This window comes from Drosophila novamexicana, unplaced genomic scaffold (genome assembly GCF_003285875.2).
Source record: "Drosophila novamexicana strain 15010-1031.04,08,12 unplaced genomic scaffold, DnovRS2.1 tig00004549-arrow-arrow-pilon, whole genome shotgun sequence".
NCBI lineage: Eukaryota > Metazoa > Arthropoda > Insecta > Diptera > Drosophilidae > Drosophila > Drosophila novamexicana.
Window position 1 is genome coordinate 111,765 of NW_020825047.1, and position 27,478 is coordinate 139,242.

General features: G+C 34.9%; 4 protein-coding genes and 2 long non-coding RNA genes across 6 annotated transcripts; 3 read left to right on the forward strand and 3 right to left on the reverse strand.

Annotated features, from left to right (window-relative positions):
• Positions 1-2,280: 2,280 nt before the first annotated feature.
• LOC115769255 lies at positions 2,281-3,159 on the reverse strand. Its single transcript, XR_004018728.1, has 3 exons — positions 2,922-3,159; positions 2,628-2,833; positions 2,281-2,568 (listed from the first exon to the last, which is right to left on the reverse strand). It is a non-coding gene; the product is annotated as an uncharacterized LOC115769255 (long non-coding RNA).
• Positions 3,160-4,402: 1,243 nt separating this feature from the next.
• On the reverse strand, positions 4,403-5,841 carry LOC115769241 (keratin-associated protein 5-2). The gene has a single exon (XM_030713955.1). It carries the CDS (start codon positions 4,954-4,956, stop codon positions 4,495-4,497), a length of 462 nt encoding a protein of 153 aa, XP_030569815.1. The 5' UTR covers positions 4,957-5,841; the 3' UTR covers positions 4,403-4,494.
• A 1,085-nt stretch (positions 5,842-6,926) lies between these two features.
• Positions 6,927-7,419, forward strand: LOC115769274. Its single transcript, XM_030713986.1, has 2 exons — positions 6,927-7,285; positions 7,337-7,419. Exon 1 carries the CDS (start codon positions 7,100-7,102, stop codon positions 7,262-7,264), a length of 165 nt encoding a protein of 54 aa, XP_030569846.1. The 5' UTR covers positions 6,927-7,099; the 3' UTR covers positions 7,265-7,285; positions 7,337-7,419.
• On the forward strand, positions 7,392-7,971 carry LOC115769272. The gene is made up of 2 exons (XM_030713983.1): positions 7,392-7,474; positions 7,533-7,971. Exon 2 carries the CDS (start codon positions 7,555-7,557, stop codon positions 7,882-7,884), a length of 330 nt encoding a protein of 109 aa, XP_030569843.1. The 5' UTR covers positions 7,392-7,474; positions 7,533-7,554; the 3' UTR covers positions 7,885-7,971.
• Positions 7,972-8,402: 431 nt separating this feature from the next.
• On the reverse strand, positions 8,403-8,935 carry LOC115769273 (male-specific sperm protein Mst84Dc). Its single transcript, XM_030713984.1, has 2 exons — positions 8,834-8,935; positions 8,403-8,775 (listed from the first exon to the last, which is right to left on the reverse strand). Exon 2 carries the CDS (start codon positions 8,747-8,749, stop codon positions 8,564-8,566), a length of 186 nt encoding a protein of 61 aa, XP_030569844.1. The 5' UTR covers positions 8,750-8,775; positions 8,834-8,935; the 3' UTR covers positions 8,403-8,563.
• Positions 8,936-12,592: 3,657 nt separating this feature from the next.
• Positions 12,593-14,150, forward strand: LOC115769256. The gene is made up of 3 exons (XR_004018729.1): positions 12,593-12,686; positions 12,798-12,982; positions 13,842-14,150. It is a non-coding gene; the product is annotated as an uncharacterized LOC115769256 (long non-coding RNA).
• The last annotated feature ends 13,328 nt before the right edge of the window (positions 14,151-27,478 follow it).

Consider the following 27,478-nt stretch of genomic DNA (forward strand, 5'->3'; position numbering starts at 1 on the left):
AACAACAAGAGAACAACAACAACGCCAACGAAATATGTTGCACAGGGCGCGTCTGGTGCATAAATAAATAAGAATTAGCGGACGACAACAATTAATAAACAATACAAAGTAAAAATAAAAAAAACAATAAAGTTGCATTTGCCGAAGCCAACATATAAAACAAAAACAACAAACAAACAGCTTCAAATGCAGCCCATGGCAATGTGTCAGGAATTGTGAGAATTAATATTTCACTAGAGATTTGTGCGTTTTGGTAACAAACAACGCCAAACTTTTGTTCGGCTTTTACAATATTTTATGCTCTTTTCTTTTTTTTTGGCTAGGGGCCGAGCACTGTTTTCTCTGCTTCGCCTTTTTTTGTGTTGCGCGTAAAATTATAAAAAATATGTGAAAAATGCGCAACAACAACAACAAAGAGAGAAAAAACAATAACAACTTTTGGGCATACACGTAGGACAGCACGGTCCGGTTTCGGTCTCGGTCTCGGTCTCGGTCTCGGTCTCGCATTGGATACCGGTTCAAGTCTCAGTCTCACAGTCGGTCTCAAAGTTCAAATCCCACGTCGACGACGACGCCGTGTTTTCACCAAGTGTGTGTGTGTGTGTGTGTGTGTGTGCGCGGAATGTGTGTGTTCCTACACAGAACTGCAACCGGCGAGCGTTGTGTAACACTGTAACGTGCTAAATTTATTAATTTATGGCCACAGACTGCAAATAATCAAAGGCAACAACAACAATAATGCAAACAATTTGTTAGGACCCAAAGGTAAGCGGCTATCAGAATAAGTTTTAGCTTTTTATCTAGAATCTTATTTAGCTTATCGAAATACTAAATGAGTCGAGTAGCCTAAGAAAATAATAATAATATCTACAGTTAATAGCCAAGTTATAATTCTTATGAGCTAAATAAAAAAATAAATAATAGCACAACTTAAAGACTTTAAGATCTAAATATTTAATAATTAAAAATCAATAATGTGTAGAGCTAATATTAAAAATGTTACAGGGGTCGAGGTATAATACTTATGAGCTTTAGATATATGTTAAGGGGAAATTAAAAAAAATATTAACAATTTTAATAAATATTTTAAGCATGCAAATAAAATATGCCTAAGAGCTTGGATAATTTTCTCCCATCCTTAAGAACCTTCGAGATAATTCCTAAATATTTAAGCAAATATGAATCAAATGATAGAAATTCTCAAAAATGTGAGGTACATTTCAGATATGCCCACGAATTCAATTAGCAAATCTCAAAATATCTGAGAACTAACTAAAAATATGAATAATTTATGAAATGAATGAGCATATTAAAATCAGAGATTATGACAAATATGAGAAACAATTGATGAAATTCCCAAGCAGTTGAGAACTTATCAGTACTGAGCGATGCTAAAGAGCTTGTTTGTACAAAGCAATTGGTTTCGGCAGAGGTAAATTCGAAATTTAATTTATTAATTTAATCAGGAATAGCATCTACAATTACTTAAGAGCTCTATTGTTCTATCAAAGCCAGCCTACAAATTCGCATTAAATGTGTGTATTTAAATTATAGACCGACAACGTTGCGTATGAGTGATAAACAATGCCTGCGATTAATCTAAGCTGCATTAATTTGTTAGCATAAATAGAGACCAACTTGTCGTATGCGCAATGTGCAAGAAATTAATTTTGCCAAAATCATAGAGAGCGAGACAAACATTTGGCAATTTACGCAAATCAATTTGAAATCAATTTAATGCCGCATATTTATGCATAAATTGTACGCATCTATTTCTAGAGAACTGAAACGTTTTGCAGCATTTGTATTAAATACATTTATTGATATCACATATGAAATCAAGCTGGAAATAAATATAATATTTTGAGAGTTCTTTTGTAGACAACTTCTTTTGATTGTCTAGGCACTGCACTGTTACATTTTTGGAATATCTCAACTTTTGTTTTTCTATCTTGGAATTGCACACAAAATTTGTTCCATTTCATTATTATTTTCATAAGAAAATGGAAAAGCGCATGTTAATAACATTTTGTTACATTTAATTAACTTTTTTCTTTAAAAATGGCGTCGAACACAAAAATGTTTTTAATGTTAATTTGTTTAATTTCATTATTCTTTTATATTAAAAAAAGGAACAGAACACAAAAAAGTTGTAATTAAAAATTTGTTTTATTTAATTAAATTTATTTATTAAAATTTGTAAGTTTCTTGAGTAGTCGTGCATTTGCTAATCAAGTTTTTGAAGAGCATTTGCTTTTCTTTTTACAAAAGTTAACCTGATTTACATTTTTATTTCCATTTTATTATCGTCTTGTTTATTTTAATCAATAATTGGCAACTTTTTCCATTCCTGCGCATAGTGAAAAAAGCGTTTACAGGCCGCTTTGCAAGCAGCTAGACTTGTAAACACCTTCGGATAACAATTGTCGCCAGGCTGTAGCGCCTCGCAGGCAGCATTTCCATAGTAGAACTTTTTCACATTTCTGTCATAGCTTTGACAATCGACAGGGTTTGATTTTTCCAATTCATTAAAGCAAAAACATTCGTTGCAGGCATAAATGCCAAAAACTAAATGATTATAAATTATATTAAACTATTTAACTTGTTTATAGTGAAAGTTCAGCTACCTGTGGGCAAACCAAGAAACAGCAGTGTGATAAACATATTTCAACAGAAACAAAATATCTAAGTGAAACACTAATTAGAAACGCAATCCAATTAGACGCGATATTAGACAAGGTACGCCAATTGGATGTGCTTACTAGTTAGTTTATGGAACTCTCCAACAAGCTGGAGACATCTTTAAGTCTCCACATTATTATGAATTATTGTACTAATATAAAGGATAAATAAATTATTTATGCTTTAATTGCAAATCAATTATGTTAATACACTGTATTTTCTATTTCTATATCGCTTACTTTTTAAAATTATTTTATTATTTTTTAGGGTCACAGTTGCCTCATTCCCCATTTGTGTGTCTCTAGTTAAAAGTCGTCGGGCGTCTAACAATATAGAAACCTGATTACGACAATTTCTAGTAGATATTTTACACTTTTTTTTTTCTAGCTATTTTCAAAGCTGTTTCAAGGCTTCTTGAATAAAAAGCAGAAATATATCGAAAAATATAATTTTAAACCAAATTTTGTTTAATTTTTGTTTTTAATAAGCCCCGATACTCGAGCCAGCTAAAAACGATTTATAAAATGAAAAGATCGCCAAAGCCAGCTTAATGCTGGTTCTAAAATATTTGTAAAGGTTTTTAAAGGTATTTGACAAGTGTTTAAAAGCAAAAGCCTAAAGTTATTTCAGAACTATGATCGAGCTCGGATAGAGTTGTATTAAAGCCTATATTTAGCTGTTTTGTAGTGCCTAGTAATGCCTTGGAACTACTTTACAATTGCTTGAGAAACAATCTTAAATGCATCTAAGAACTGCAGTAGGATTGTGACGTCACGGTCACGGTCACACTGGCAGCAGGTTCCATGTATGTTAAATAATTATTGTAAAGTCCAGTCATTAGAAGTAACCCACGTATAAAGATAATGTCTACGTAAAACAAAGTGTTATTTTCAAAATAATTCAGCGAAGTTTAAGAGAGAATCCAAGTACACCTAATCATCCTCTCACAGAGTTGTTTAAGACTAGGACAGTTTGCAGTCTTAACATTTTTTGAAATTGCTTTATAGATTCCTTTTTAGCTTTAACTATTCCGGGTATATTTTTGGATGTGAATATACAAAACAAAACCTTTTCTGAGCTAAGAGATTACACTTTTAATTTCTTAATGTCTTTTTCATACAAAATATTATAGCTTTATCTTCCATTTAAATAATTTGTGTTCTACAACTAAGCTTAAACAAAAAGCGGCATCTAATAACTATTTTCAACAGTTTTAAGCACAGTTTATTGCCCAATTTTCAAATATTAAATTTGTGAGCCTTGCCAACTTTTCACTTTTCAGTTACACCGTTTTCAATTAACCCGTTTGCATATAGTAAAACGAGTTTGAGCTGGACAAAAATACACCGATTGCAGCCCCTGACCTACTTTAATCAACAATATATTCTTGTGGCCTTTCGACAAAAAAATGTGCTTATATTTTTTGAATATCCACTTCTTGTTTTTACATGTTGCCGGTCTGGTTTTTTGTTTTATTGTGCTCTTTTCTATTATCCTTGCCTGTTGTTATTGTTATTTTTGGGGTTAACCCGAAAACAAGCAAATTGGGTTTCGACGGCGTTAGCCATTGTTTTTAGCCCAATGTTTGTGTTTTTTTTATACTTTTACTTTTTGCCTTCGAACAAATTCGAACGTTAAATAATCTTTCATTTTGGCAACCTTGTTCTGCCAGGGTTGTCAAAAGAGAAAAAACGAAATAAAAAAAGTGCTGTAAAATGTTGCATGACACACACAAATTTATTGAGCTCAAAAATATCATAAAGTTTGTTCAAATTTTGGAAAAAGCCAAACGCAACGCCGAATAGCCTAGATCTAATAGAATGGCCCAAAGCAGCCCCATTCCCAGCAGCAGGCGCAACTGTTGGGCACAAAATAAAAAGGCGGACAGCAGCCGCAATCACAGCAGCCGCAGCGTTCCATGCTGGGCAAAACCGGGCCGCAAGGCCCGCTCGTGAGGTGATAGGAGACAACACCGCAGGCCGTTTGACCACAGCAGCATGATCTACAGGGAGAGCAGGATCCGCATGGAGCACAGGCTCCGCCGCCACAGGGCCCGCACGGACCACACGGACCGCACGGACCGCACGAGTTGCCTTGTCCACACGGACCGCACGAGCCGCACGAGCCGCACGGACCGCACGAGTTGCACGGTCCGCACGGGGCGCAGCAGGATGCAGAGCGGGTCCCGCAGCGGGAACTCTTGCAGGATCCACGGCGGGGGCCCATGCAGGATCCACAGCCCCCGCCAGTTCCGCATTTGGAGGAGCAGCCCATTTAACGTTTTACCTCGCGTCTGCCAAGCACCTGTGTTGTGAAGTGCTTTCCGGCGTTATTCTTGCGGTTTTCCTCTTTTGCAAATAAGCCACGCAAAAAATGTGCTAAATATGGCAGGCAATTTGCAGCTGCCTCGGTAATATTTAGCACCTTCTTTGGCTTCGATTGGCAAAACACTTTGACCAGGATTTTTCAGTTTTTTTTTGTCTTATTTTAATATTTTCCAAAATCTATCTATCTGACACTGGACAAATGACATTTGACGCCAGGTTGACTTCGGACTGTCGCCTCTGCCTCCCTTCCGACCGCACATGCTTTTCCAGGTGCCCCACTGGGGCAACCTTAATAGCTGTCACTGCGCCCTAACCTCAAAGCTGCAACATCTAACCTCAAAGCTGCAGCAGCAGCTTACCTCAAAACTGCACACGCCTGCCAACTATTAAATTTCATTTCAATTTGTATTTACCCTTGCGGTCGCCTATTTGGCTTTTCCCAAGACAACTGCAACGCCTTTCACCTTCAACTGCCCCAACCCGGAGCACGCCTACATGGCCGACAAACCACACGAGTGAATCGAGCGACCCGCATTCAAAGGCCTGACTCGGTTTTTGGGCATGCCGCTGCGGTTGGTTGGGTCAGTGGGGCTAATGTAATTGATTGTCTGGGCCTGGCTGAGCAAGACCTGAAAGTGCACTACGGCAAGTGCGAAAAAAAAGCTGTAACATAGATTGTCTAGTGGTCCTTCTGGTCGCAAGTGTGTGCGATTTTTGCATACCAACTGCGTGCGAGGCTGCACAGTGGTTGGCATCTGAGAATTTGTAAAGGTTTCATTTATCAATGCTGTAATTGGTCATTAAGCTATCAATTGGGGCAGCTGAAAGGGTGCCTCAACTTTAATGCCAAATGGAATTATGCAGAAATGCTTCAATTAAAGTCTTAAAAATTAAATAATTATTATACTCTTCAAGAACTTTTATTTACGATAAATAAAGGTAGGTTATCTAATTCAGTAGTTTTTCAACTTATACTTCATATAATTAATTATGGTCATACATATTTAATAATTATTATAGTTATAAAGTTATAAAGTTCAAGTTCATTTTGTTGAGGTTTGGTTAGGTTAAGTTAATTTAATAAACAATATATAAATATTTATACTTAACCCAATTTATATTAAGATTTTTAGATAGATATGTTTGGGTAGAAAAAAAATATTATAATTTAGAGGTCTTTATATGATCCGTAGTTTCTTAGAGTTGTTAAAATAAAAATAATTCAAACAATATACAATAATGTCCGCTATTAATTTGGTTTGTTTTGGGTAAGAGTTGGTTATTCTCTAAAGAAAACAAAATTTAGAAACAAAATTTAGAAAAATATAAAATCAAATTAAGGCTACTATTTACAAGCAATCAAAAATGTTCTCATTCATAGTTTCCATAAAGAATACTCTAATTAAAACTTAAGTTCAACCCCATTTCAGGCAAGAAAAAATTATGAGATATGCACAATGCCATTTAGAAGACTTATTTTGACTAACAACATTAATAACTGTCTAATGTAAATAATATATAATACTATCAGAATCGCGAACACAATTCTTGTCAATTTTCACGTAAATTTCAAGCCAACTTTCGCACAACTACAACCACTGTGCCTGGTTGTTGGATTAATTTCACTTTAGCATGCCTCGGTTTTTAGCATATTTTTTCATTTTTTTTCCTGCGCTATGTGCGAGATTTTCGTAGATTTCAACAGGGCTTGGCAAGATTTACGAAATGGTCTGGCCTAGTCTGGAGTGCACTGGGCTGGTCTGGTCTGGGCTGGGCTGCCCTATTGCCTGCCTGGCTTTCTCTCGACCTGTCGCTGAGATTTCAATTGTACAAGCCGGCGTCGCTGGGCATGTCAACAGCTGTCACGAGTTACGGCGCTGACGACGAGCTCTGTCTATGAAAATGGATTTCATTCGAATTCCTTTTTCGGTCCAAGCAACACCTAAAGCACAGCCACAACAACAACCAATAGACACACACACATATTTCCATATCCATTTCGGCACCAAGTTGGTTTAAATACAAATTCCAGATTTTCTACCGATTTTCCATTGCAATTTGAACTCAAAAACCAATAGAAAAAAGCAAGAATGTGTGGAGGTTGGGCCTGCGCTTCGTATGGCATCGCCTGCAACAATCACCGTTTGTCAAATATGCGCTACACAGGCCGTTGTTTTGCGCCCACGCCCTGTGGCATCTTTGATAATTGCTCGGCCTGCGGTGGCGGCGGTTGTGGAGGGTGTTGCGGTTGGTAGTAAATGTTGAAATAAACGCTGGTAAGATGTGTGATCAAACATACATACATGTTAATATAGCAAATTTGACAGGAGCTGCCGATTTTTTTTAATCAATGTTGGCGTTGACTTCGTAATCCAGAATTGAAATGGGGAAAATATTGTGAGATCATGAAACGAGTCTAGTTGTTGCCAGCCAACATCTCACACCAAAATTTTACAGTTTCAACAGTAAGTTTCTCGGGTAAAGCCAATTTTGTATAGACATAATCCTCATTTTATCCATTAGCCAAAATCAATCAATAGTCGAGATGTGCGGCGGCTGGGCTTGTGCGTCATATAGTTTGGCCTGCAATAATCCACCTTTGTCCACTTTGCGTTATACGGGACGAGAGTTCATACCCACGCCCTGTGGACCACACGACAAATGCTTTGCCAATGACACTAGCCGCACCCGAGGCAATTGTATGCGGCCGCAAAATATAGCAGTCGAAATGAATCCGTGCTTGGATCTAGCCAAAGCTAATAATACTGAACGAGTTGAATCTGATGTCGCCAAGCAGGCCAAAGACAACTGGAAACTGGCGTATACAAAAGTCAAATGTACTTCAGCAGAAGATGGTTCTAAAAAAAAAGACTGAAGACAATTTTAAACACCTTGCTCCAGCAATAGGTTTGCCATGCTTTATATTGAAATAAAATCATTTTTTAAACATTGGTGCAAGAAATTGGTTGAGTATTTCTTTGTTGCAAAACCGTCTCGAATGGGCTTATTCCCCCATAATGCTCAATCCACAAAATCCCCACAAACATCCCTGGTGAAATCAATCAACTCTGTCTGCAATTTTTGTATTTTATACTTCCAGAGATTTTCTAGTGAGAAACTTTCATACTTTATTTCATAAAATTCCAATTATAATTTATATGTTAACCACTATTAACCGCTATAAGGCAAACAAATAAAAATAAATTATTATGCATCGAACTATAAAATGAAGTCCAATTCCATATAGAAAGAATTAAGATTCGTGCAACATACATATAGAAATACTTGGTCCACGTATTACAAAGGTGCACAGTGCTTAACTCTCTATCTCTCTCTCTCATTGTTCATTAGGGAGGAACTCAACGTGCTATGGGCCAAACAAAAACCAACCTATTGAATTTTTCTGCATCTTATTAACAAACTAACACAAATAACTTTTGCAGATTTACAGAAAATAAACCGAAAAAAAATGTTCGCCGTGTTCCTACGCAAGCATACAGAATAATATGGTTATTGACTCGATTTGTCTTGTGGACAGTCCATTTGATAAGGGACTAGTAGAAGGGTCCAAAACATCCACATTCACCGCAGCAGCAGCATCGATTGGGTGCACAGGTCCAGGGACCACAGGGCGGGCAAGGACCACAACAGCAATTATTGTAATTCATCGCGGGCAGAGCGGGTCCGACCGGGCCATATGCCAGCGCATATGAAACGCTTCCACAGGGGCCACAGCACATTCTCTTCAATTGAAAGCTAGCTTAAACTGGAGCATACCGAAAATTTACACATTACGCAGCTAATAAGAAACTTATAGGACTTACCAACAAATTTGAATAGACAACTACTTGCGTCTGGAATGCGAGCGAAGATTTTTTTTCGTTTCTGTTATTTTTCGGTGTTACTGTTTAGGCGAGAGACGAAAATATAATAGCACTTGGAGCAGTGTGTAGCCTGAGCATCGACTGCTTTAAGGAATTTCAATTCAATGCCAACTTGATTTGTGCTCACGAAAAAAAACCAAAACACTTTCAAAATGCAACGAAATATCGATCAAGAGTTTCGCATGTCGAAGAGTTTGCTTCTTTTTTTCGTTTTAGCACAAATTTCACACATCAATGATTTAACACCAATACGAGCGACACATAAGAAATAGAGAGAGATATAAAAAAAGTGGGCAAAACAGAAAAGCACTTATCTTTGGAAGGCCGAATATTAAATACTCTCACAGCTTTATGATAAAGCAATCATATAGATTATCAATCGATTATTTCTACAGAAACAAACATATGTAATGCATTAGTCGATATTGTTAACAGATACTTACTATCGATAGTTTTCAATCAACTCTTTCTAAAGACTTTATATACTTATTCTAATTATCTATCAACAATTTCTATAGAAACACACTTATATGGATTGTCCGATGGGGTTAACGGAAGCACTTAAAATGATTATCGATTATTATCAATACGGTATTTCCACAGAGCTACAATTATATAATGTGTCGATCAGTGATATTTTTAAGATTAATTATAGATATTATTGAAAGTTTTCGCTCTATATACATATAATATAATTATATATAACAGAAGCAGTTATCATTATTATCGATATAGCTCCAGAATTAAATAATAGGTTTATCGATCATGTTAACAGAAGCAATTATGATTATAATCGGTCGATTATTACTATAGATTATACAACTATATGTTAACTTCTTCTTTGACATCAAGATAGACTCTCAAACAGAGCGATTATAAATAATATCGATAATTATCGCTAGGTAGTAGGAGCTATACTATATGGATTTCCTATGATTATAAGATTCCCCTTGCTTTTTATAAATCCAAAATAAACTCACTCGACTGATCGTTCAGCTTTTTTGTGTAATGCTGCGATCCTGCAATAAAAGGACAAAACTTCATCATGCCCCTTTTCGTTAATAATTTCAATGGTTCGTCGAATTATTGATGCTAATCGAGTATATATATATATGAGCTGTATGGCATCCGAGAGTCTGCTTGAATGCGTTGCACATTTAATGACAAAATTATAAAACCCTTAGCATTGAGTATAAAAATTGAATTTCTCTAAACGAGAAAATAGCGCAACAGTTTTGCCCCATAGCAAAAGTAAGAAATCATTGAAACATGTCTAAAAAAAAATAAATAAAATCAAAAGAAAAGAAAAGAAAAGAAAAGGGAAAAGGAGAGCTCCATAAAATGCCAGAGCAAAGTGGATGGCAAAGGATTTCGCTTACCGTGCGCCTGCAGCTCAGAGAGCTTCAGGATTCGCCTCGACTCCTCTAAAACTGGGGCAAAGTCGAAGTCAACCCACAGACGGCAGCCATGAAAGTCTATTAGACTCAACGAAGCAACCTTAACGTCATTTCAGCTCGATGGGGGTTAATGTCTATGTGTGTGTGTGTGTGTGGCACATCACAAAACACAAGCTACCTAACATGACTGTCTATATATATATATATGTGTGTGTGTGTGTGTGTTGTGATTCACAAAAGCTGACAAGCTCATCGATGCCTGAACATTAGCTAAACATAAATTACACAGATGACTGCACAACAATTGAGGCGTTTATTATAATGTGTGTTCACACTTCAAGCTTTCAAAAGACCAGCGCGGGGCAAAGGTAAATTTAAGGGGGCACACGGCTGGTTGGGGGAAAGTGGAGCTTAAAATTGCAGACTGGAGATAAAGTAGAAATTGTAGACCTAATTTTTCTGTCTACTTTAAATCAAACGAACAATATGTTTGCAGGCGCAGATAAGCCAATGGGCCGTTCCAGAAGAAATATTTGTGTAAAATTCAAGGTAGGCAGTGAAAGCTAGCTGTTATTCCTGGAATTACAATTCCAAACAACGAATAAAATAAGATCATGATAAAAGAAAATATATATAAATTTTAGAAGTCAATTCACTTTTCCATCAATTGCTGACGCATGTGTGAGGCCAAAGACAAGACTTCTTTTTCTAAAAGGAAATACGCTCTGTGCGATGTGAACAAATCAGGATAAAAGATATCGACTCTGATTCGAGAACATTATGTTTAAAAATATGTTTTATATGTAAAAAATTAGTAAGCATGCCAAATATAAGAAACGTATTTTCAAATAGGCAGCGCATCATATTATATGATATGTCGCACAGTAATAAGTTAAAATATCAATTTATTTATTTATTTAATTTATATACCTTTAATCTAAATGCAAGCTATTTATTTATTTTTCTGATCTGCAAAAATGCCATTGACTAAAGACACGTGGGAAAAATTACCGTTCAAGCTCATCATAAATTTAATATTTGACTCTTTATTATACTTTAATTTTTTTAATCCTATAAACATTTGGATTGAATATTTGTAGATAATTCAATAAATATATGTTACTTTGAATCAACACCCAATAAATATTTAAATAATAATAAAAATAATAATAATAATAATTTATAATATAATTTTGTATGCATTTTGTATTGTTGTGTTTTATAAGTTTTATATTTTTTAATTTTTCCAGTAGGGCTTCAGTATTTGTATGGAATTAAATCAATATATTTAAATCAATTAAATCTATATATATATACAAATATATGTTTTTTCTAATAAGCATTTAATAAATAATTAAATGATAATAGCAATAAAATAATAATTCTAATAATTAAATGATAATAACAATAAACATTATAGTAATAAAAGGAAATACTAATAACAATAAACATAATATGAATAATAATTCTAATAATAATACATAAAATAATATTAATGATAGTAATTTATAATTTTATTTATAGTTCTTGCGTTTTGGTGGGCTACTCCGTATTTTATATTTTTGAATTCTAGAAACAATTTGCAATATTTGTATTCAATTAAATAAATATATATTTATTTATGAATCAACAAATTTTGTGAGCTAATTCGAATATTTTCAAATTCCATAAAAATTATTGTTTTAATTATTGTTACTATTTAATATAAAATATTTAATTGATAGACAAATAAAAATAAAAATATAATTGCAATAATTAATTAATAACTTTCACGTTTATATATTTTAAATTGAATTTAAAACGATCAAAATAAGAGTACATGCCAATTTATAATTTATTAATATTTATCAAAATGCCAAGAATATTTCTAGTTAATACATACATTTAAAATAATACAAATATAAATAAATATATGGGAGAAACCAATTCATGAAAATATTAGTAATAAATTTAAGGTTAAAATTATTATTTTTTCTTCAAGTCTAATATTTCTCTTTGATTTACAAAGGTCTTTCACTTCATGTCATATTCAACCGCAAAATAGTTTTCCCTTTATATAAAAAAATAACAAACTGCTTAAAAACAATTGTAAAACTTATTTAGCAATAGCACAAAACCAAATCAAACTCAACTGCAAATCGTGGGTGGACGGCACCCTTTGCTCGAGGGATGGGGCTGGCGGCGTACTTAGGAAAAATGGTTGCCCACTTAAGATAATCTCATTGGTGGCATGCCAAAAAGTTTGCGGCTGGCCGAGTGAAAACACACACACACACACACACACACACTCACGCACACAATATAAAAATGTCACCACAGCAAACAAAGAAAACAACTACTACAAAAAACATCAGATGAAAGTAAATAAAAGCAGCAACAGCAACTTCTAAAAAAAGGTATTTTCTTTTAAATCAAATAGATGTACAAAAATTTTTGCTCAACTTCTTCTTTTTTGTTTCTTTTCTTATATTTGGTCCCTGGTCCTTTGGCTGTGGCCACTCGTAAAGGACACAGCAGCAGCATTTTGGCCACTTCATTTCATACCAGAAACATATTGAGCCGCTGCCACTTGAGTGTGCGCCAAGAGATAAGCGCAATTATATGGATTCAAGTGGCGGTCGGAGCCAGACCCGGACAGTCCCGGACATGGTGGGCTCCTCCTGTCCAGAGCGCACACAACTGTATAAATTAGGTAAAAATTATGTGATGTTGGCCTTCATGGAGACAAATGCGGGACAGCTTGGCCGGGGCTTTAAGTGCACTTTTTCTGAGCGTGTGTGTTACAGCACTTTAAATCTGTATATATATATATACAAATATATATATATATATATATATATATATATCAAATAGTCTGCCCTGATATTGAAAAGGTATCGTTGCACGGCTAGCAAATGCTTCTAAACTTTTGCCATGTCACATTTGTCTTCAAGTGCTCGTTATGGGCAATTTTTGGCAACTGCTTCCGAGCTTTTTGCTTTTGTTTTCTGACCGCATGCTGTTTACCTAGTAGTGTGTGTGTGTGTGTGTGTATAGGGGTGTGGCTTGCTCTGTGCTTTACTTCAAGTGCTCTTTGAGCTACCCAGCGGCATGTCGAGCCTTGTGGCATGCCAAGCAAATTATTGCCAAGAAGTGAAACGTTGACAAGTGCCCATTGAAAACGAGACACTCAAGTCGTCAATATTGTGCGGCGGCAAGTTGTTAGGGCAGAGGATTTGGAATTTTAGAGGGCCAAAAGTTTATGAAAACTAAAGTAGCTCAGGAATGAAACACGTACCTTCTTTATTAGCTGAAATATTCGAGTGTTTGCATAGAAAGCAGGCGAGAGCTATTCGTGCACATATATTGGGAATTTTCATGAAGATAAGCTTTGTATTAGCTTATCACAAAAATATGAAAAGAAATTGTTTTGTATAGTTTATTAATAAATTGTGGATGTCAAATTTAATTTATCAAAGAAAAGTTAAATGAATGTGTTTCTAAGCTAAGCTGGCGTGTGAAATTTAACATGTTAAATAATTCACTTGCTTTTTTGACTTAAATCTCTTTAGTTTTATGTTTCAGGTGACTTTTAGAATATTCAGCTCAAGGATCAATACCCCTGAGGACAGTATATTTAATTCAAGTCCAAGACAAAAATGTATTTACCTTTATATTTGTCAAGATTTGAGTTCTATACCAGAAAATGCATGGCAAAACCACTGCAACAGGCGGAAAATAGGTGGAAAATTCAATATTAAATATAATTCAATATGACTACTATTTAAAATTCAAAAAATTGTCTATATATAAGAACTTATCTAGAAATCAATACCTTAAAATTAACCTAAATTACTTTCAGATTAACGCATTAAAATATTAAAATGTCTTGACTTCCCTTCAGTTTTCAACAGCATAACGTGTTTTTCTCTGTTCAAAATCTCGCACATTCGTTAACTTGCTTCTAAAGTATAATTTACCAGCACGCCCCACCCACGCAATCATGGAGAATGATGTCTAGCCGCAAGCCTTTGCTCGAACCAACTAAATACACTTCGCATTAACTCAAGCGAATTATTGAGTTCGGTTTTTGGCGAGCTTTTGATTTGGCAGGCAGTCTAGGATTTTTTTTTTTTTTTCAAATATTATGCGTGCTGGAAAAATAGAAATTTCAAATTCTGCTTCTTATATATACTTATATTCGCTTTCGAATCTTTTCCTCCAAGTTGAGGCACACAAATATTATTCGTTTATTTGCAGAGCCTCCTTCATGTCAGCGTCTTTTGCTGCTTGTTTGGTTGTTGTTGTTTATTTTTTGTGCTTTTGTTGTTGTTGTCATCTACTTGGCACCGTCTATGCCACGCCCCCAACCGCCACGCACCATCCACGCTATTCGGCTTGTTCGGCTCATTTTCCTCCAATTGGTTTTCGGATTTTCTTGCGTGCGTTCGCCAGACGCTCGCTCCTCGACCCCGCTGCCTTTTGTGCGTGGGTGCGTATGAGTGATATTTTTTTCATTTTTTTCTCATTCTTGTGCGCTTCGTAAATGCTGGCAAACATAAAACATCAAATGTAAATTGAAAGTCGTTCGTGTGTGAAACTGAATGTGTCATCAGTTGAAGCGTTTATCATTTTTTACAGCTTTTGGCTTGGGCTCGCTTTAAGAAGTTTTGTTTTCTCTTTTTTTTATATATGTATATATATTTATTTTTGTTGCTACTCTTATTTGCCTGGCGTGTCAAGTTGCGTTTAAAAATGCGTATGTGTGGGCGTTGGGCGTGTCTAAGCTGTTTGCTGTGTTGCCGTTTCCTAGTCGAGGCATTGACTGTGCAATGTTTTGTAAAATCTTTTATTTCCGCACACGCCCCCCCTCTCCCGCCTACCGCCCACACACACACACACGTGGCAGGCAGGCAGCATCTTTTGCTGTTTGAGTTTCGAGTTTTCCTGCTTTCATGTCAATATGAATCCAAAGTACTTGAGCGTAAACAACAGCGAATTTCAGAGATTCTCATATGGCTCATTGAAATTGTATACAAAAAGTAAAAAGCAAAAGTAGGCTCTAAGCAGGCGCTCACAAAATGGGGGTATTACTTTAAGCAAAACAGATACATATATCATGTTTCAATGCCTTCCGCTGAAATCTAGCCTAAGAACTTTTTTCGAAAACACATTTACAAAAGACAAATTTTTAAAAATTACAATTTGCTTTCTAACATTCACGACTTTAAGGAAAAGGATTTTTATAAATTTAATTTGAATCAATTTAAGCTCTTGACAAAAGACAAAAGACAAATTGATTTAATATGCTGATGATATCTTTTCTAACGAACTAACTAAGATTCGATACAAAAAGTAATCTTAATTTATATATTTCATATGCATATATATTGTCAAAACATGGAACAACAATGGGATTTTAGTCAAGCTATAATTATGCCTCGCTGCACATTTTAAATTGTTCTCCAATATATTTGTCAGAATCTATTTTCTCTGCCACAAAAATATTTTAGCTTATTTAATGCATACTTTCAAATACTTTAAAATATACTTAAATGATTTGATATTGTCATTTACTAATAATAATGTTGCCAATAAGCTAATTTGCCAATTTATGGTTTTAAAACATTTAAAACGCAAAGAAATGCAGCTAAAACGAAAATAGTTGAAATATTTGCAAAACCTCGCAGCACTGAAAGTCAGTTTATGTATATTTAATTTTGGCTTTTGTGTTTGTTTTTTTCCTTTTCCTTCCTTTTTGTGATGTGTTTACAAATTATTTACAAATTAATTGAAAATTACACAATTAACGAACGTTTCGCTCTCGCTCTCTCTCTGACTATCTCGCTCTCTTTCTGTTGCTTTGTGCATGCTGCAAATGTCAAACTTAAATACAAACAATTGCAAAAATGCTAAAATGCATTGCAACTGTCAACTGCAGCAGCAACAACAGCAGCAGCAGTAGCTGCAGCAGCTGCAACAGTGCCTGCAAAAACATCTGCCAGCTGTGGTTACCTCCTGCACAGACACAGTGGTTGCTGTAGTTGTTGTTGTTGTTTTTTAGTTGCTGCTGTTGTTGCTCCTGGTTGGTTGCCGTGGCACTAACTTCATGTCAATCCTTTGTGGCTTTGCCAGTCGTTTAATTTGAATTTTAAATGTTACTTTTACGTTTTGTTTAGCACCCCCACGTCCCTATCCTGCAGCAGCCTTTAATACGCCCCCTTTGCTGCTCGCACTCATTTTCCACTTATTTACAATTACCACATTTTATTATCCCCACTTGCCCCACCGCCATTTGCCCCCCGCCCCATACTACTGCATTTACATTCTGCCATTTTATTTACACTCCTGTTTATATTTGTCACACTTTTGTCTTTGTTTTCCCCTGTCCACACAGTTCGCCAACCTCCTCCCTTTGCCATTCCATGCACATTTTTAACTGCATTTTTGTGTATTTGTCAAGGCCCTGAACCTCTAACCACAATGTACCCTCTTTACCCTTGCTCTACTCGCTTCCGCTCTCTCCCGCTTTCCGTCCCGCTAGTAGATTTTGATTGTATTTTTGTTGATTTTGTTGCAATTTTAATTACTTTAATGAAAGTTTTAATTGCAAAATAGCAAAAACGCAGATACAGAGAGTGAAAGAGAGGGAGAGAGCGAGCAAAAGAGAGAGAGAGAGAGAGAGACAAGGCAGCCCCGTAATGAGTTTCTGTGGTCTAAGAAAGGCAGCTCCGACAGTTACGACAACGTCAGCGACAACTAAAGCACAGGAAACACCGAAACACGCAACACACACACACACACACACACACACTAAATCACTTTGTACTATAATTTGTTTCTGAAAGGTATTTTAGGGACAAAGGGCAATTGATTGATCAAGAAATCTATGAAAAGTATTAAGTTGGAAAATGCACATAAGGAACAATTGCAGCAAACAAGTTAGACAAAATAAAAAGTTACTTAAGCCAACAGAAATAGATTATAATTTTTAAAAAATCTTTTGATAAAATCCTTGAGCAGCAGTAAAAACAAATGTTGATTGTTAAATATGTCTGTTAAAATAAATATATCAGTTGGGCTAGAGACAATTTCATTCAAAAGTGAAATATAGGTCAATTGATTAAAAAAAAGTTCGTATATTTAATATTACTTTACTGGGTTTTTCTAATAAATTAAATACAAAGCATATATTTGCACTCACCATAAAATATTATATTTCCCAATTTAATCGCTTTACATTTTTTTATATATACTGCGTTTTATTCATTGAAAGTCTGAAAATAAATATACAGTTTATCTATAAATATATATATTTTTTATAATATATACAAAACAAAAGGGGAATTTCTATGTTCAATATAAACATACAAAAAGATAAGAAATATCATTTCTTAATTCATTATATTCCTTATAAGTTGGGCATATCGAAACTGTTTTCTAAATATCAACTCAAGTTGTAACCTGCTTGAAGATATTTAGGGCTTACTCTGCAAGAATTGTGTCAATAAATATAAAATGAACACAGTAAAAGCTTTAATTTAGTGTTGTGCCAATAAATTTTCAATTAATAGAAATCAAGTCCCACACGTTCCACCTTGTTGCCGATCAATGCACACATGTAATTGCTGTTAGCGATTGCCGTCTGAGTCATCCCAATGGGGTCTAGAGCAGCATCAAAAACATTTCAGTTGCGGTTGGGCCCAACGGCCCGAACCCCAACGCTTGACCCACAAAGTCAAGCAAGCAAATCAGCACAAAAAAAGGAGAAAAGCTAAATGCAAAAAAAGTCGAGAAAACGCATGTCATACTTGTCGTGCTGTCGTAGTCTCCAAGAGAAATCGTTTAAATAAAATATGCACACAATTGTGAGACCGCAAGGCACTGGGAAATGAAATAAGTGAGCCGTGACAACCGGGCAAAGAAATAAATACAAACTCATAGATAGAAAAACCAAAACCTAAAACAGCAACAACAACAACAACAACAACAGCAGCAGCAGCAAATGAAATGTGAGACTGCAAAGTCAATGAACTGCAGCAGATACGAGATACAAAAAAATAGAATAAGCAACAACAAACACGACAAAATGTATCTTTGAGCTGCTGCTGCAGCTGCTGAAGTTCTGTGTGTGTGTGAGACTTTGATGACGTCTTTTTGAGTGTTGCTCAGCATTCGATGTGCAATGGCTGAGTTGATATTTTGTTATTTATATGCATAAATAAAAAACTATATATATACAGATATAGGTTTGTATTTGTTATCCTTGTTTGCAGCTTGTCGGCTGCGTGCGTTGATTTGTTGTGCATGTGTGTGTGTGTTTGTGAGATATGACAGCGGAAATGCACTGCACATGCGATGCGAGCTGCGAAAGAAGTGAAAAGCATTCAAGACACAGATTACGCATACGCAGTGTTGAACTGCGCTCAGCGGGCAAAATAAGGGACGCGGAAAGCTACAACCATTTGAACCAAAATATATGTTTTTAGTTTCAAATAAACGTATATAATTCATAAAAAATATTGTAAATTAAAAAGTGTAGAAAAGTTGGTAATGTAGTATATTCTAGTTTTAAATTTAAGTAGCTTAGAAAAGTTGTTCAACTTAAAAATCCAAAAAATTTAAATAAGCCAGAAAATTCTATATTTAAAATTTAAAAGCTTAGAAAAGTTGTTCCTATGAAATTCTAAATAAATAACTTTTTTAAAATATATTTTTTAAATCAATATATTGTTATTTTAATTCATTGTGAAATTGTAGCAGCTGCATATTCCATTTCTCCGATTTACCACCTTTCAACTCTGTTCAACGCTGCGTATGCGTCATCTGTGTCTTGAATGCTTTGCACTTTTTTGCTTTCTGAAATTTCTAAGTGTACAACTGTTCTAAACTATTTATTGTTAAATCTAGAATTATCGATGCTATTTACTTTAAAATTTAAAATTTGCCAAATGAACAACTTTTTGACGCGCTTTCATTATCAAATATTCTTTTAAATATTAAGAGTTTTTAAGTTTATTTATATACTTTATTTTAAAATAATCTTATAATATTGTTATAACTATTTGTCTTCAAGGAGCTACAAAGTATAGATACAAAGTAGGAAGCTAACTTATTTGATTCACATAAAAAACCTCTAAGACCACCGAAACATTCAATTTGTTTCGCTCAATTTCGAGAAACAATCTTCTTGTTATATTTCTTAAATTCTCAAGAGATTCGTAATTTTATTCCTTGAACTCGGTCATTTTTTTTCTTGCCACTTTCAACGAACTGGTTTAAAACTCTTATTTCAAGCTTTTGTTGCAATCTTTTGTACGTACTTTTTCTCGGCACTCAACTGAGTTCATGTTGGGAGGCTCGTTAAATGCATGCGCCGTCGACTTTGGCCATAAAGCGTCTTAATGCGCCTCCACACTTTTCGGCTGGCACGGCAAAGAGGGTTGGGCGAGGCAAGGGAAAAGAAAACTACGAAAAAATTATTATATGTTGCGAAGGCAAACATAACGAAAAACAAATACACTTATTTAAACTATTTATACATGTCTATACATTTAGCTTAAATTAAATTATTTAGATTTTTTAAAATATATTTAACAGAAAAAAAAGGTAATTTCTTAGCTTTTTATATCCAGATGGTATTATATTTTTCTTTTATTTTTATTATTATTGTTAATAATTATGTTTCGTTTTCAATGTGCATTCAGTTTTTGCGCTGCAAATTTACAGAAACGTGTGGATTACAGTATTTAACTATTCCATGTTAATGGCTTGAAAGTAAAATTAAGAATTTGTTTTATTTCAAGCAAAAATGTTTTGTTGTAATAGAGAAACCTTTCAGATTTAAGATAATCTATTCCTTTTATCAATTATAAATTTAGGCAATTAATAAAATTAAACAAATTTGAAGTTACAAACATCATTAAGCAGTCGTAATACCCTTTTAGTAAGAGACTAAAGAAATATACGCAAAATTGCATTTTTGGCAACAAGCTTTTAATTGCACTTTGTATGTGCTCATTACCTTAAATTGAGAGCGAGACAGACAGCTTTAATGGCCGTCTCTTTCGAGCATTGGCAGCCATTTTAATGCAAAACTTGGCAGCACTTTTTAACAAGCCAAGCGAACGATGAAAAAAAATAACAAAAACAGGAAGAAGTCAGCATTTAAATGCATAAAAAAGTCAATGCAAAGAAAGGACAACAAGTAAAGAATTAACAGCAAGAGAGACAGAGAGAAAGGGTAAGAGATATAGAGCGGGCAGTGAAAGAGTTCACACGTGTGTGTGTGTGTGCATGTGTGTGTGTGTCACATTTTGTTGTAATTGTGCGCGAAAGTAACAAAGCGAATGGAAAGTTGGAAATGCGAATGAGAAGAAATGAAAATGATATTGCCAAAAGCGTTCCGAAAAACTTTTAACGACAAAAACAAGTCACATACCCACACACATATGTGTGTGTGTGTGAATTTTATTTAAATGTATAAAGTCTGGCAAAAATAATTAAGCTGTGCATTGAAGTTGGTTTTTTTTTTTTTAATGCATATTGGCGCAACGAAAAGACAATTAGGAAATGGTTCTTAAAGAAGGCAGCAAAAAGAAGGCGCGGGACACGCCCTTTCAGATATGCGTAATTTCAATTAAATGCCAGCATACGGAATACCCCTACCATCTAGCTGAAATTTGCAGCTTTTGTTATTTCAGTAATTTTATATTTTTTTTGTATTTTTTCGTTTTTTTTACTTTTTGTACACCTTTGTTGGCCGTTGGCTGTTAATACTATTATTTTTTCATTTGCAGCAACAGACGCGGATTAGCGTTGAAATGGAATCGAATTGAGGTGTCTGTCTGTGTGTGTGCTTGTGTGTGTATGGGTGTGTGTGTGTAAGTGGGTGTGCTGTAGATGGAAGGGTGAGGGTTGAAGAGTGTGTGGATTGCATGTGTGCATTTGCCTTTGGAGTGATTTTTAATTAAAGTGCTGCGTTAATTGCATTAATCTCAGTGTTTGCATGGGCGTTAGCTACAGAGAAGCATAGAGGAAAAGAGAGAGAGAGAGAGAGCGAAAAAGGGAGAGAGAGAAAGAGATAGAGCAGAGGAGAATCGCTCAAGTCCTGCAAATCTCAGTATATACAATCATTGTATAAGCGCTTTTACTGAACACAAAAATGGCTAAAGATAAATCAATTTGACGATTGTTTTTTCGTCAACCTATCGAAATATGAGAAACAAATGGAAATCCGTTGCCTTTTGTAGTCAACCATAAAGCTTTCTTAATTTAAGACAATTTATTTTAATAATTACACCATTTTTTTTAAGCACAGCGAAAAGAAAAGCAATAGTTAATTAATTAAACAGACAATAGTATCATATTAAATATCAAAATACAATTTTAAGGCGAGAATAAGGCAATGTTTTTAAGCAATTAATCTCTATCTATATAACTGTTTGTCCTGACTGACTAACTGACTGACTATCTGACCGTAAAAGCTAGGAATCTGAAATTTTCTCGTTATTTACCTTATATGATGAAGGTGTACGTTAAGATGGGTTTCCACCCGAATATGTAGAAAACCGGCAAACGTTTGTACGAAACTTTTTTGAACTTTTTTCAAAGATCTTTGAGAAAGTTTATTTGGTACGTGCCATGGGCAAGGCCGGGGCTTACCCGCTAGTATTATATATTTCAACTCTGAACTATATTTTGAACAATGTTTACTTCATTTATAAATAGTTAATATCGCGAGATACATATTTTTTGTTATCAGATAAGCATATGCAGAGAATTATAATTGTTATAATAAAATGAAGCTAAAACTGTTCTCTTCATTTCTTTTATTACGTTTGACTTATCCCTAGAAAAAAAAAATATGCATTTTTATGACTCAACTCATTTGGAATGAACTTCTTTATAATTGCAGCTGGTTTCGCAGACTTAAAATAAAAGGCAGCCAGACAACATTGGCCAGCAAAGTGGCTCAAATACAATTGACATTTATTGGCCAATATATATTTATAAGGCGTCCGCCCAAAGGAAGTGCCTGCTACGCCAGACAGCAACACAAAGCGAGAGACATTTAGAAAGAGAGAGAGAGAGAGAGAGTGGGAAGCTAAAAAATAAATATATAATAAAAACTAGGTTTACAGTATATCTTGATGTTGTCAATGCTGCACAAGAACTGGCAGCATTCTGCGCGCATGCAAATGCTAGGCAGGACGACGACGAACAGGACAAGCAACAGCACAATGTCATCCTGTGGACAACGTGGGCGTGCCCAGACAGCGGCAGGCATTGGCTGTCTATGCTGGATGGCATTGCTATTGCTGCTGTTGTTCGTGCCGGGTAAGTAAATTCTATCAACAAAAAAAAAAAGACAAAGAAAAGCCCAAAAATCTAAAAAAAAAAAACCAAATCGAAGCTAATTTTGTAGAAGATTTGCGCAAAGACCGGCAAAAACTTTTTGACGAAATATTTACAAAAGTTGCCAGGCCCGGAGCCAACAAAAACAAATAAAGGACACAAAACTGACAGCAGACCCGACAGAGCCCGGCGATAATTAATTTTTAAGCTGCACAAAATGAAGCGCGGACAAGTGACACGCAAAAGATACAGCGGACGCAATCAGTCAGGGGCGTGGCAGGGGTCAGGAGGGGCAGCTGAGGGTGATAAAATCAATCGTTCGTTAAATAAACAAATCTTATTTTTCCGCAAACATTATTTCTCATCAGTAGTAAGTGGAGACAAAAACAACAGCAACAACAACAACAACAATAAATGAATAGAGTGATGACAACAAAATTTGTTATAAACGCGCGCATTCATCTGCATTAAACGAAGAGAGACACGAGGGGAATTGGGGGATAGAGAGAGTGAGAGAGAGAGAGAGAGAGAGAGAGAGAGAGAGAGAGAGAGAGAGAGAGAGAGAGCTACAGCCGCGGGCATGCAGTGAAATAATTAACGAGGGTTGCCACAGAGCACAACATCAAAATGATTTAGGGGCCAATTTTATATATTATATTTATATAATTAATATAATATATTTAATATAAATAAAATAATAATAATATATATCAAATAATTTAAATATATAAAGTATAATATATATATTGAAAAAGACGTTGTGTGCTATATCTGAGTGGACATCTAAAAAGCTTTTGTTTTATTGTCAGCTGTTTTCATTAGTAAATTTTATTTTGCTAGTTTTATGCTTTTTATAGTATTATTTTATTTATTTTTTTAAAATAATTTTTAGTAATTTTTGTTCCATGCTTTTTGAATTCGATTAGGTAAACTAAAAGTAACTTAAAAATATGTTTTTCATATAATTTAATTTTTAACTTATTCTAAATAAATTTCAATTAGTTGTTGAAAAAAAATTATACCAGAAAACTAGTCAGAATTTAATAATAATTTAATTTTTTTATTTCTTACTATTAAAATAATAATAATTAAAAGAACATTTTTATAAAATTATAAATAAAGCTGGATAACTGAAAAAAATTTCTAACATTTTTTTTTTATATTATTTTATTTTATTTTTAGTTAATATTTATTATTATAATAACATATTTTTCTTTTTGCTATTCTTATTCCGATTAGCCATATCAAAATGAAATAAAATTGTTCACAAAATTAGCTTCATTAAATTTTATTGTTTGTATATTTTATTTCTTTTACGTTTTACCCATGCTTTACTAATTTCGATTAGTTATATTGAAAACAAGAAAAAACTAACTACAAAATATAATCCTGGAAACCAGGTATTTATAGGATATATTATTAATAAATAAATATGTATATAAATAATATATATACATTAATAAAATAAAATCTACAAATTAGCAAAATTGTCTGCAGCCTTAAAAAATACCATACTGGTGGCATTGCTGGCAACTTTCATATGTGAAAATTGAATTTCCAACTTAATACGTAATTCTTTTAATTCCAGTTCCACAGTTTTCTTGCAATCATTAACAGTTACCTTAATTATTTTGCTTTGCCAGAGTTTTCTTTTCTAAACACCGACAGAGTCTCAGCCATTCACAATTGCGCCCATATCACAGGAAAACACAGACAGATGTGTTTCGTTAGTTAGCTTTTATTTAAGCAGACATTTGCTTATAACCGTGAATAAGTTGGTTACGAAAACAAAGGAAAAACTTTCCTCTCTCTCTTATAAGAATTTAAATACAATTTTCCAGACCTACAGTTGATATCGTGTCTATCACACTTAGACACAATTAACAGCCCAATTTTCAGCTATTGTCTTCGGTTAACCCTCGCGCCATAAACAATAAGAGCAAAGTAGCAGTTCATTGCGTTTGCTTAGAGCACTCGAGAAGCCCCAAAATGATGATGTTGCAAAAGGAACTATGAGATACTTAATATCCAACCACTGACTGCCATTTGCTATTTTATTTTGTTGCTGCTGCTGTTGTGTTTTTTGTGCGGCGCTATGAAAATGCCGTAAGGCACGCGGCAAGAAAAGGGCAGACAACAGCACAAGTGTAAACAAGCAGAAAAACAACAATAGCAACAATAACAACAACGAAATGTACAAAACCAACAACAGCAATTGCTGCCTCGAAAATGTTTCATAATTTTTTGCGTGATAAAGTCGCATTTGCTGGGATTAAATAAGATTTTCTTGCAATTACCCAGCGAGTGCAGAAACTTTTAGTACTCAGTGTTGTTTTCAAATGGCGCGGGGCGGGATCGTTGAAAAAAGTTTTATACTTTCATATTGATTTCAACTTGGGCATGCGAAACAGAATCCACAGCTCAATCGATAGTTTGTAATTTATGTCCAACACAGAGAACGAGCTCAGAATTTTTTGGGCGTATTTAACTGGTGAATGCGCCCAACATGCAACACGTTGTGAGTTGTGCAGCAGTGTTAATGCAGCAGACAACAAACACAAACAGCTAGAACCGAAAGAAGAGCAATAAATGAGCCGAATATCAAATACCCTATCGTGACATGGAAACTAATTTGGCTAGACCAATATTGAATACCCCTGTAGAAATTTGCCCCATGGTTGTATGAATAATGAAGAATGAAGATTAGAAAAGTTTGCAATATAAGAACAAGAAGGGAATACACAAGAACTTAAACTTCGACTGATTGTTGTAATGAGCACTATCATATAGTAATGCGATCATTAAGTTGCTAAGTTTTTAAGGAGTATAAGCTTTACAAGGGTAATATTATTTAATTATCAAAAAAGTTGTTCATGCGAACAACTAACCGATTCGTTAACTGTTCCTGATATGATATTATTGCCTGGTATCAAGAAACTATTGCTATTGCACATGGAACATCGTAGCTTTTGAGTTTCGGCAAGATATCTTGTTAAGCCAACAACTTTTTCCTTAACATAAACCAAACTCTTTAATCCCTTATTTCCAGTGCACCTAAGTATTTTATGAAGTAAAGCTCTTCGACCAAAAATCCCTAATTTAAAAAAAACAGCTTCACACACTGATTAATTCTGTGCTCTAAAGTGATTTGTCTCTTACAAAACTCGCGACGAAATGCAAATACCCTTCGACGAAGTCGAACAGACAACAATGCACCAAATTGGCTTCAGCTTTTGGTATTGCCTATGACTCTGCTCATCGCTGGCCTATTAAGAACTCAGATCACACATACGCACTGTTGTGAAGTGCTTTATTTAGCAAGCACCTAAGTCTGTGCCTGGTGGCCCAAGCTGCACTCCAGCCGAATGTCTTTACCCTCCCCCTGCCGACCACAGTCACAAGCACAGCTCCACTTTGCATATCACACGAACTTGCACTTTGCAGCTGCCATATATTTTTTTCCTTTCGTATCCTAAGGTGGTTTTCTAATGGGGTTGCGGGGGTGCTTGTGTTTTGTCTAGCAGACATTTGCCGTTTACTGTTTTGACATTCCAACTTGGTGTAGCTGATGGGCATGCTGCCCGCCCACTTGCGCTCCTCCTCCATCCCAACCTGCCAACTGACAGCCTCTTTTGTCATCGTCTTTAGCTATTGTGGGCGTGTCCTGTCAGAGCCTGTCTAGTTACCCATTCAATGGCTGCATTCCAAGAGGTAACACTATATATAGGCTACCAGGGTTAAACTGCATTGCAAAAGGATTTGCTTTGGTAACAGCTATGACAAATTGTCAGTAAGTAATGCATGTATGTATTTAGGAAAATACATCTTTATGGGCTTGTGCAAATATTTTTAGAGCCATATCAAATCTAAATTGAGCATATATTGGAAAGATGCATATTGGAAAATTTACTGATAGCTAATAGGAAGAGATAGAGACTGATTGAGAGGAAGAGACAAAGAGACAGAAAGAGAGGCGGAAAGAAAGATAGAAAGAGGAATTAGGAATAAAAATACAATAAAAGATCAGAGTCCACAGCCGAGTTGTTACAGACACGTCCCTCTGCCCGAATGTCCGTTTCTATGTGAACTAGTCTCACAGCTTTAAAGCAATCGTCTAAAAACGTTGCATAGGTTCGTCCTATTGTTGCAAGCAGAATATATGTCTGAACCGACGGGATCGAACTATACCGGACTCTATATATCATATGGACGCCATAGAAAATATATGGGAAAATATGGCAGATATTCTCAGCATTTACGAGCTTCACCATTCGTTTTTTAACAAATTCCTTTTATAAAGGTTAAGCTTATATCTATAAGTCTCCCATAAAACACAACAATCTCCATTTTTGATCCGGCGCCTCTTTGCTTCGTTTTGCATAAGGCCCACAACAATCCCGAGCTGTTTATCTTGCAATCAATTTGTAATATTGGAGCATTTAAATATTTGTTATTTCTGTTTCGTTTTTATAATTTTATTTTTTATAATCCCATAATGTACGTGTATCACTTTTAAGAGGCCTAGCGATGTCAGTTGGGTGCTGAGCTGCACTTAAAACTATATTTTAATAGTTGCAAAGAAACAAAAAAAAAATATGTGAAAAAATGTTGGAAAATTTGCATTTAATTTGCACAATTGAAAAAACTTGAGCTGCATTAAAATACAAAATGTTTTTTAATTTTGTTTCTCTTGTTGTTGTTGTTTTTGTTGTTGTTATTTATTTTTTGGGGTGTTACGTAATCCACCGACTGTGTGAGCTTATGAAATATAATGAAACAGCAACACGCAACACACACAGCGACAGCTAAAAAACTGGCATAAAATCTCATATATCAGACCCACGTTCTCTCT

Excerpts from the sequence above, each read along its gene's own strand:
- LOC115769241 (XM_030713955.1), bottom strand. The coding sequence starts at position 4,956 with ATGGGCTGCTCCTCCAAATGCGGAACTGGCGGGGGCTGTGGATCCTGC.
- LOC115769274 (XM_030713986.1), top strand. The coding sequence starts at position 7,100 with ATGTGTGGAGGTTGGGCCTGCGCTTCGTATGGCATCGCCTGCAACAAT.
- LOC115769272 (XM_030713983.1), top strand. The coding sequence starts at position 7,555 with ATGTGCGGCGGCTGGGCTTGTGCGTCATATAGTTTGGCCTGCAATAAT.
- LOC115769273 (XM_030713984.1), bottom strand. The coding sequence starts at position 8,749 with ATGTGCTGTGGCCCCTGTGGAAGCGTTTCATATGCGCTGGCATATGGC.